A 10,759-nucleotide genomic window follows, 5' to 3' on the forward strand; every position below is an offset into this window, starting at 1 on the left:
CCAGTGTAGCCAGGTCAGGAATGTGGCCTCCATTTGGCCTGGGCTGCTTCTGCCTACCGTGTTCTTTGAACTGCACCAGGGAGGGGAGGGCTGGATGCTGCCTGAGTGCAGTCACACAGGTGCGCAGCAGGGTGGACTGCAGCCATCTCCAGCCTCAGGCCAGGGTCAGCTGGGCTACTCTGGCTGAGGGCCACTGTGACCCCACACCCTGGCCCTGCAGGGAATGTCGGTCCAGCTCCACGTCCCATACTCCGAGCACGCCAAGGCCCCCGTGGGCCCCATCAGCATGGGGCTGCCCCTCACCATGGACCCCAAGAAGCTTGGTGAGGACCTGGGCCTGCCCACCTGGTGGCCTTGCAGAGGGCGTGAGGGTGGGAGACTGGGCCTGTGGGGCTCTAGGTAGCAGTGGGCAGCCCAGCAGTCCTGGCCGGATGCCTGTGGAGGGCCTCGCGCCCGCAGGCCCGGGCAGCAGCCCTGGGATGAGGGCTGGTGGGCTGCTCCTCACGTCCCACCCTCTCGCTGGTCTGCAGCGCCCTTCAGTGGGGTGAAGCAAGAACAGCTGTCGCCACGGGGCCAGACTGGCCCACCCGAGAGCCTGGGCGCACCCACGGCCCAGGAGATGTCTGTGCTGAGAGGTGAGGGCCATCACCAGCCGCCCCAGCCCCCTCCCCAGGTCCCCAGCCTCTGCCCCATATCACCCCAGCATGGATCCCGACATCTGCCCCCAGACCACTTCCTTAGGTCTCCAGCCTCTGTCCCTGGGTCCCCAGCATCTGCCCCTGGGCCACCCCCCAACCTGGGTCCTAGGGGGGCAGCTGCAGACACCCAAAGCGCCCGTGTTTCATGTCTTGCAGGGACATCTCTGGGCTCCGTTGCGGGCGGGAGCATCACCAGGGGCATACCCAGCACGCGGGGGCCCTCCGAGAGCCCCAGTGCCTACCGGGGCTCCATCACCCACGTAGGTGTCCTGGCAGGGCAGGGTGGGCCTCCTGGAGCATGGTCGGGCTGGGACGCCAGGCAGAGCTGCAGCCTCGCTGCCCTCCAAGCCCACGTGTAGCACAGGGAGTGGCTGTGGACAGGTGGCAGCCGGGCAGGGTAGCTTCAGAGGATGGAGCACTTCAAAGCCAGTGAAGCCCCGCGGCTGGCAGGCCTAGTCCCAAAAAGTCATTTAGTGGGCAACCGGGGGGCTGTGAGCCAGAGTAGCCGGAATCCAGGGCAGGGGCCGCAGGCAGAGGGCCGAGGTGGTGGCTCTGGCCTGCTGGAATGGCAGACCCCCGAGTGTGCCGGATGTGTCTGGCTCGCCTGCTGGAGGAGGGGCCACATGCTCCCAGCCTTGTGCCATGTGTGCACACTCAGTGGAGTTGTGGCCACCAAGGGGACACGGTGCCCTTCAGTGCTGTGCCTCTGGAAGGGAAGGTTTTGAAATCCCAGCAGCCTTGTGGGGTGTGAGAGCAAGGTTGAGGGACAAAGGCCAGCCGAGGGCAGCTGGGTCCCAGCCCTGCCACACTCGGGCAGGGACACACCCTCCCAGAGAGCCAATTGCGAGGTCGTAGGGGTCCACGGGCAGTGTGGAAGCCCCTGACCTGCACCTGCCGTGGGTCCAGGCAGCCAGGACCAAGCTGTCTGGGCCATGCCGACTCCGTGGCTGATCCTGGCGTGGTGGCAGCTGCCAGAGAATCTGAGGCAGGTGAGGGTAACACTGCTCCCAGCCTTGCCATGAGGGCAGGGTGGACTTGGCTCTTGCCCACCATATGCAGAAGCGTTGCTTGGCCATGGGGCGCTGGCCGCTGAGACACCTTGCCCCACGATCAGCTTGGAAGCCCGAGGTCGTCCCCGTCCTGATTGACACTCCTTTCCACCTGGGGGCAAGCTCATGGGGCCGACGTCGAGTGGCCACAGGCCTGGGCACAGGCATCTGTATTCCACGGACTATGTCCAGCGAACCCTCCCAGACAGGGCCAGCAGCCTGGCTGTGTGTCCGTCCTCTGCCCTGCCATGGGGCGCATGTGAGGCCCCTGGGTCCCGCCAGTGAACCTTGCTGTGGGGAAGCCCCTGAGCTCCCAGCAGACACTGCTCCACCCCAACCACCAGGTGTCACCCACCCAAGATACGGTGACAGGTGCACTAATGCCAGCAACCCCGGTACGGCCTTTGCTGCAAGGATGTCGGATCCCCTGCTGAGGACTCTCCCAATGAGCTGAGCTGCCACCTGGCCTGACACCCGCCTGCGCCTCTGCACCCATGTCACAGCAAGGGGTCCTGGCTCGAAGCCTCTGCCAGGCACTGTCCCCACCCTAGGGCGCACTCCTCAGCAGAGTCCCACAGGAGACTCAGTTCCCCAGGGCAGGGCCTGGAACACAGTAGGACTCCACATTACTGAGTCTGTTCCTGAGATCGCAGAAGGGAAGAGGGAGCTGCGGATCTGGGGACACCTTGTCTGTACCAGGTGCCTCTGAGAGTCTCAGACAGAGTCGAGGCGTCATTTTGCAGATGTGCAAACTGGGGTCCACACAGACAGGGACTTGGAAAAGGCCACACAGCAGCTGGGTCAGCTTGCTGTTTGATTCCCCAAAGACCTGTCTCCAGAGTGGTGTCCTGACGTGTCCACTGTTCCTGGAAATCGCCCAACAGAGCCTGCCCTCTGCGTGAGCACACCCCGCAGGGGCTTGCTCCTTCTAAAGGGTGGCTCTCCACTGGGGATAGTCGTACCCCCAGGGGACACTGGATAGCATCTGGGGACATTTTGGATCGTCACAGCTTGGGGAGAGGGGCTGGGGAGTGTGCATGGCGTGTCCAGACCAGGGTCGCTGCCAGCCATTCGCCAGGGCCAGAGTCACCAGCCCCAGGTTGGGAGGCTCAGGAGCCAGTGTCTGACACCCAGCACTGAGCAGAGCCTTTGTCCTGGTTTCGGGAAGCCTGGGCAATGGCACTTGGTCAGGGACCCGGGGCAGGAGCTGAGTCTTGTGGCCAGCAGCTGCCCTGAGACATCTGACCCCTGGGCTCCCTGATGGTGGCGCCCCCACCTGGCACAGGGCGGGACCACTGCAGCCCAGGCCTCGGGTCAAGTCCAGGTCCCACCTCGATGGCCAGGCAGCTCTGGGCTGAGCACCTCACCCGAGCCTCCGCTTTGTCTGAGGCAGCACATGGCCCTGTCCACCCTGGGTCAGTCCCAAGACTGAGAGATCAGGATGGTGTCGGCAGGCCATCGCTACGTGGCAGCCCTCTGTAAAGCAGGGCTCCTGGTCCTGGTGCGTCTCGCCTTGTGCCCTGTGTCCCCGTGGGCTATGCCCCCATGGAGACGCCACACGTGTGTGCACACATGTGCTCAGGTGGGCCACGTGTGGATCAGGTCACCAAGGGTTTCGTGTTCAGCTCTCCGTCCCCACAGGGTACCCCGGCCGACGTCCTGTACAAGGGCACCATCACCAGGATCATCGGCGAGGACAGCCCCAGTCGTTTGGACCGGGCCCGGGAGGACAGCCTGCCCAAGGGCCACGTCATCTATGAGGGCAAGAAGGGCCATGTGCTGTCCTATGAGGGTGAGTGCAGGGTGGGCAGCCCCTGGCCTCCCCTCCCCCCATCTCAGGGATCTCTGGTGCCCAGAGCACACTGCTGGGAGGAGAAGGGTGCTGGGGAGCTCGTCACTTGGTCACTTGCGTCTCCCCGTGAGTTTGTGCCAGGGCTGGGGTCAGAGCAGACACTAGACCAGGCCACGTCCCACCCTGTTAGCTCCTGGGACACCACAGCAGAGGCGAGTCAGAAGTCCCTGGTTAATTTTGAGTTGTGGAAACCTGCCCTTCCCGTGAGGCCTGTCCACCAGACCACGGGCCTCGGTGCATCCACCCCTGGTTAAGAAGGGAGTGTCCCAGACCCACAGTGGCATGGGAGAGCAGCCAGGTGCCTGTGGACAAGCCAGGGCAGGGGTTGCCTCCTGTTGGCTCCTGTGCTGAGAGCCGGGTGGAGGAGACGGGGTGCCCCTTACCTAGGTCCTAGGTCCCAATGTGGGCGTCCTCCTGGCCCTCGGAGACGGACAGCAGGACCAGGGGATAAGGCCTGACCCCTGGATGTGGTTCACGGGCAGGCTGGGGTAGAGTAGACTAGGAGTGCAGTCTGAAGGGCAGCGCAGGCCAGGCAAGGGTTGGCCCGGGGCCTTCCCCCCAGTACCCAGTTCTTTATTACTAGTGCTGTGGTCAGCCTGTGAGGGAAGAGGCCCAGCCTAGGTTCCCGCGCTCCCCGCTGGGCCCAGCTCTGCACGCTCCATGACCCCAGTCCCCACTGGCCCTGCCCCTCCCAGTCCTTCCCCTCCACCTCTGGATTCTGGAACCAGGAGCCCTGGGGTGAGGGTGGGCAGGGGCTCAGTGCCACGGGCGTTTCCTGGCAGCCCTGGGTACTCAGTGGTGCGGACCCCAGGGTACTGCATCCAGCTGCTTCCCCCCACCCCTGAAGTGGAGCTGGTGCCTTGTGGCTTGGGGATGAGCTGCAGCCCCAGTGGAGTCCCTGGGGGATGACTAGCTGGTGGTCAGGGTGGCCTCTGAGACACCCTGTAGCCTGGAGCTTGTCATCCTCACAGCAGCTAACAGGACAGCTCTGGGCAGGGGACGGCTACTGACCTCTGCCCCCTCTGCACAGATGCTGCCCTGTCTGGGGATGAGGAGTCACCTCTCCACAGGGACTCCTTCACCCCACGTGCATTGACCCAGGGCACACGCACATCTGCGCGGGCGCCCACAGACAGGTTGTGTGGGCGTCCCTTGTCACCCCTCTGTCCATGGCCACAGGCCTCTGCGGCAGGCTCACGACTATTTGCACAGGCGTGCCCGTGTCCACGCCTCCTGAGGGCCTTGGGTGGGGCCAGACTCTCGCCAGCAGGAGAGCCGGGGCCGTGGCCGCAGGCAGCCTCTCTGCCTCTCCATCCAGGAGCCCCGGGATGCTGGGAGGCCCACAACGGGCAGAGGCCAGCTCCTCAGGTGCCTCCGTCTGCTCTCCAGGTGGCATGTCTGTGTCCCAGTGCTCCAAGGAGGACGGCAGGAGCAGCTCAGGGGCACCCCATGAGGCGCCGGCCCCCAAGCGCACCTACGATGTGATGGAGGGCCGTGTGGGCAGGACCATTTCCTCAGCAGGCATTGAGGGTGGGTTCCGCCCGCCGCCCACTGCCCACCCCAGGGACACAAGTGTGGGCCCTCGCTCCTGCCCTGGGCTTCCCAGCTGGCGGGTGTCAAGGGACAGTGAGTGGTCTCTGGATGCCTCGCAGGGAGGCGGTGGGGTGGCTGGTCCTGATTCACAGACGGCTGAGGCTGCACTCCATCTGGAGGCAGCATGAGGCCCAGAAGACGGGGCACTGGTTGCTAGGTCCTGTGCCCCCGCCTGTCTCGTGAGTTTAGTGGTTAGCAGACCCTCCCCCTTGGCTGGGGACGTGCCGTGACGCCCTGCCTTCCCCAGGTCTCATGGGACGCGCCATGCCCCCAGAGCGGCACAGCCCCCACCCCCTCAAGGAGCAGCACCACATCCGCGGCTCCATCACCCAAGGTACGGCCCCTGCCCCTGCGCACAGCAGGATGGGAGCTGGGGGGCGCAGATGTGCAGGCACTTGCCCAGGGCGTGTGAGGGTGGACGGGCCTCTGGGGATCGCCTCACGGGGCCTGTTATGGGGCGGGGGTGGCCCAGCAGGGCCTGCAGAGGGTGGTGTGCGTGGCCAGAGGTGCCAGCCCTGTGCCTGTTCCCAGGTCTGGGGTGGAGCCCAGGCTGGCACAGGTGGGCAGGTGCTGCACCCAGCCCTGATCTGTGCTATTCTTGGGATGTCACACACTGTCCGCGTATGTTAACGAGGTCACACCCGGGTGGACTTGGGCTCCAGACCTGGCTGGGGAGGACCTAGGGTGGCCCAGCAGGGTGTGCGGCGCGTGCTGAGGGTTGGTCCCTTCGCCCGGCAGGGATCCCGCGGTCCTATGTGGAGGCCCAGGAGGACTACCTGCGCAGGGAGGCCAAGCTGCTGAAGCGTGAGGGCACGCCACCCCCGCCACCACCGCCCCCACGGGACCTGGCTGAGGCCTACAAGACCCGGCCCTTGGAGGCCCTGGGCCCCCTCAAGCTGAAGCCAGCCCACGAGGGCCTGGTGGCCACCGTGAAGGAAGCGGGCCGCTCTATCCACGAGATCCCCCGCGAGGAGCTCCGGCGTACCCCTGAGCTGCCCCTGGCCCCACGGCCACTCAAGGAGGGCTCCATCACCCAGGTACGGGCAGAGGGGTGGCAGGCCGTGGGGCATCACGGTGATCCTCGTGGTTTTCCGTCCCCATTTATTGGTGAGTCACTGAGGTGTTCAGAGAAGTTAAGGACTCACCCAGGGTCCCAGCAAACCCGAGCCTGTGTCCTGCAAGTGGCAGCCCCTGCGGCCCCAGCCGGGCGGGGAGGACCTGCTGCCATGGTGACAGTAGGAGTCTGTGGAGCCCCTGCAGGGCACTGTCCCCTCATGGTCGGAGGTGGCTGGGTGTACAGTTGTGAGGAGGGTCAGGAGGGCTCCCCGGGTGGTGAAGGGCACCCCCAGCCACCATGTCTCTGGGTGAAGATGTCCACACCCCCTGGCGCACAGAGGCTGGGGAAGGACTGGCTCTCGGCTCTGGGCAGCGGGGGAGCCATGGGAAAGGACCCACCTTGTGTCCAAGATGGGGCAAGTCTGATTTTAGAATATTCTCCCAGAAGCTAGAACGCTCCTCCTCCTCAGGAAACTGTGGTTAAACATGGCTGAATAAAGGGACCAGGCATGGACCCCGTCTCCCCAGCCTGCTGGGACAGAGAAGGCTCTGCTCCTGGGAGACTTGGCTTCTTGTTCACCGTCGGCTCCACAGCTGCCCTTTTGGGCCAGAGAGCAAACGTGAACCTCACCCTCAAGCTCAGCACCCACGGCCTGGCTCAGGACGGTGGGGCGGGGTTCCCAGCCAGGTCTTGGGCGCACCGTGGAGGGTCCCTGCCGACCAGAGGAAGCTTGGCCCGTGTGAGCAGGGCTCCTTCCAGTACGCCCCAGGGCTAGTGGACGGTCCACCACTTGCCTGGGGAGGATTGACTGACAGCTGAGCCTTCTGCCCCTTCCTGCAGCTCCCAGGTAGCTCTGGCCAGGATGAGGCCAGGCCCGGGCAGGCAGGACGCCGGCGTCTGTCCTGGGCTGGGCGTGAGAGTTGGCGCCCTCTGTCCCCAGGGCACCCCGCTCAAGTACGACACGGGCTCGTCCTCCACGGGCTCCAAGAAGCACGACGTGCGCTCCATCATTGGCAGCCCTGGCCGGACCTTCCCGCCTGTGCACCCACTTGACGTGATGGCGGACGCACGGGCTCTGGAGCGTGCCTGCTACGAGGAGAGCCTGAAGGGCCGGCCTGGCGCTGTGGGCAGCTCCGGGGGCTCCATCACCCGTGGGGCCCCGGTCATCGTGCCCGAGCTCGGCAAGCCACGGCAGAGTCCCCTGACTTACGAGGACCATGGGGCGCCTTTCACCAGCCACCTGCCCCGTGGCTCGCCCGTGACCACCCGGGAGCCCACGCCTCGCCTGCAGGAAGGTGAGAGTGGGTGGCACGGTAGGCTCCTGCCTCGGGGCCCACCATGGCCTCGGGCCTGCGGGAGGGGCTCTTTCCCCCTCCATGCCTTCCCTCCAAACGCCCACAGAGCGCGTCTCTGCCTGGTTCTCACTCAGGGCCTTTGCACGTGCCAACCCCTCTGCCTTCCCCAGCAGCACCTCCCTTGCCCTGCTCAGTCCCCAGCCTCTGGGACACTCTTACACCCCTCCTCTCAGTTCTGGTCACGTCCGTGACAGTTTGACGTTTCATTCTGAACATTTATTGTCCTGGAGTCCTAGTCTGTTCCTGGTCTGTCTCTGTCTTCTGATTCAAGCGTCAGCTCCGCGGGCCTGGGATGTGGGTCTGTCTTGTCCCAGGGGCCTCGCGTTCTGGGCAGCACTGGGTGCCAGGCGGAGGCCGCACAGATGTTTGGTAGATTGAATGAAGGAACCCGGAGGGAAAGAGTGGGCGAGGGGTTTTGTTGAAGGATTTGCAGAGAGAATGAGGGGGGCGGGGAGAGGGCCGCGGCCCGGGGAGGAGACAGCTCCCCAGACGCCAGCCCCCGCCCTGCCCGGGTCCTGTGACCCGTTCCTGCAGGCAGCCTGTCCTCCAACAAGGTGTTCCCTGTCACTGCAGGCAGCCTGTCCTCCAGCAAGGCGTCCCAGGACCGGAAGCTGACCTCAACACCCCGCGAGATCGCCAAGTCCCCGCACAGCGCGGTGCCCGAGCACCACCCGCACCCCCTCTCCTCCTACGAGCACCTGCTGCGCGGCGTGAGTGGCGTGGACCTGTACCGGGGGCACATCCCGCTGGCCTTCGACCCCACCTCCATACCCCGCGGGATCCCTCTGGACGCAGGTGACTGCGGGTCTGGACCCCCGCCCTGGGAGGCGGGACTCGGGCGGGGACCTCAGCAGCACCAGCACAGGGACCCTCAGGGATCAGCAGCCAGACTCCCTGGAGGGGTGCTGAGGCCTAGAGGAGCCAGCGCCGGGTGGGCGCATTGGGCCTGGAGCGACCCTGGGCTGGGGGCTGGCTCTGCCCTGGACCTGAGCTGGATCAGGCTGGGCGGGGGGCTTCTGCCACATGGCCAGGTTGGGGCCTTTGTCCAAGGACAGACCTGTTGGGGGGTCAGCAGGCCCCTCCTGAAGCCTCCACATGGGCACCTCAGCTGAAATGCCGTGTGGCCTGGTCGGGCGTGCACTGCTCGTTCCTCGGGAGCCCATGTCACCTGGAAGGACGGTAGGGGTCTCCACGCCCTGTGGCCTGGCTGACCTCGATCCCCTCCACACAGCCACTGCCTATTACCTGCCGCGACACCTGGCGCCCAACCCCACGTACCCACACCTGTACCCGCCTTACCTCATCCGCGGCTACCCGGACACAGCGGCGCTGGAGAACCGCCAGACCATCATCAACGACTACATCACCTCGCAGCAGATGCACCACAATGCGGCGGCCAGTGCCATGGCCCAGCGCGCGGACATGCTGAGGGGCCTTTCACCCCGGGAGTCCTCCCTGGCGCTCAACTACGCCGCCGGCCCGCGAGGTGGGCGGTGGGCTTCTCCCCGGCTCTGTGGGCTCGCTGGGGTGCAGAAGCCACTGCGCGCCCACTGGTTGGGGGTTTGGGGTTATGGCACAGGCGTGTGCGCGTGCACGGTGCTCTCCTGGCACTCAGGCTTGCGGGGGCTGTGGGGGGCATCCCTGGTGTCCTGGGCGCCTGGCAGTAGTGCTGCAGGCCAAGGCGAGAACCAGCCACGGGCGTTCCAGACAGTGAGGCTGGGTGAGGCTGGTGGTGAGGGGACAGCCCCGAGAACAGAGGCCACCCAGGCAGGGAGTGGCCCTCCAGGGCGGGGGCGGGGGCTGCCCGTCCAACACTCTGGGAAGGGGTCGTGAAGGTGAGTCTATTCTCCCTGGACGGTGCGGGGCTTCTGGCTGTCGCCATGCCCCTTTTTCTGTGGCTAAGCCCCGTGTCCCCACCCCAGGCATCATCGACCTATCCCAAGTGCCACACCTGCCCGTGCTGGTGCCTCCAACGCCAGGCACCCCGGCTGCCGCCATGGACCGCCTGGCCTACCTGCCCACAGCGCCCCCGCCCTTCAGCAGCCGGCACAGCAGCTCCCCACTGTCCCCAGGTACCACGGGTCCCCGAGCACTGGGTGCGAGCAGGGAGAAGCACTCCCTGGATCAGGGCTGAGTCTGGCCTTGGTCCCCAGGAGGTGCCTTGACCAAGCCGACGGGCACAGCCTCGTCAGAGCGGGAGCGAGAGCGGGAGCGGGAGCGGGACAAGTCCATTCTCACGTCCACGGCGACTGTGGAGCACGCGCCCATCTGGAGACCCGGTAGGCGTGGGCTCCACCCCTGGGCTTGCGGGTCCTCATGGGGCCTGGGCTGCTCCCTGATGATAGCCTGTGCCCAGGTACGGAGCAGAGCAGCAGCAGCAGCAGCAGCAGCAGCAGTGGTGGCAGCGGGGGTGGGGCCAACAGCAGCCGCCCTGCCCCCCACCCTCATGGCCAGCAGCACTCGCCCATCTCCCCCCGGACCCAGGACGCCCTGCAGCAGAGACCCAGCGTGCTGCACAACACGGGCATGAAGGGCACCGCCACCCCTGTGGAGCCTAGCACGCCCACGGTCCTGAGGTGGGCCAGGTTGGCACCAGGGCGGGCAGGGCAGGGTGGGCGAGGGCGGGCGGCAGGTGTGCTGGACACTGTGGGTGGTGCCAGGGCCCCGTGGCAGGTGGGCAGGCAGACGGCTGGGTGAGCAGGGGCTGGACAGAGGTGATGAGCAGAGCGGCTGGGCGGGCACCTGATGGGGTCAGGGGGCCGGGCATGAGGGGAGGGTTGGGGGTGGGGTGGTGACAACCGGACACCAAGGCCCCAGGAGTGAGTTTGCAAAGGACAGGGACGTGGGCCTGGTGCTGGACGTGCGGGAGCCTCGGGCCCCGGAGACCCCCTGGGCTGCCCTGCCCTTCTGGGGAGGAGCAGTCCCTGCCCTCAGCCACGGTCAGTTGGCCCTTTGCTGGTCTATAGAAGGCCTCTCGGCAGGAGGCGCTAGCCATGGTGCCCTTGGCCATCTTGTTCCCTGCCCTTTCCAAGGGGCTGGTTCCTAGTAGGTGCTTAGTTAAAACAGCCAGCTCTGGGGCGGGTGGGACCCCTGAGACTGGCCCTCCTGCAGGTTGGCCCCAGGGCAGGGAGCTCACTTAGGGTGGGGCGGGGTGA

General features: G+C 66.1%; 1 protein-coding gene across 1 annotated transcript in view; it reads left to right on the forward strand.

Annotated features, from left to right (window-relative positions):
• Ncor2 (nuclear receptor corepressor 2) overlaps positions 1-10,759 on the forward strand; it is a 134,544-nt gene that overhangs the window by 108,908 nt on the left and 14,877 nt on the right. The window contains 13 exon segments of the mRNA XM_048785477.1: positions 221-323; positions 531-635; positions 855-958; positions 3,389-3,539; positions 4,989-5,129; positions 5,440-5,526; positions 5,931-6,229; positions 7,190-7,544; positions 8,178-8,399; positions 8,836-9,090; positions 9,527-9,676; positions 9,758-9,883; positions 9,961-10,277. Coding sequence (XP_048641434.1) covers positions 221-323; positions 531-635; positions 855-958; positions 3,389-3,539; positions 4,989-5,129; positions 5,440-5,526; positions 5,931-6,229; positions 7,190-7,544; positions 8,178-8,399; positions 8,836-9,090; positions 9,527-9,676; positions 9,758-9,883; positions 9,961-10,277 — 2,415 coding nt within the window.

This window comes from Marmota marmota, unplaced genomic scaffold, assembly GCF_001458135.2.
Source record: "Marmota marmota marmota unplaced genomic scaffold, marMar, whole genome shotgun sequence".
In the NCBI taxonomy this organism is placed as follows: domain Eukaryota; kingdom Metazoa; phylum Chordata; class Mammalia; order Rodentia; family Sciuridae; genus Marmota; species Marmota marmota.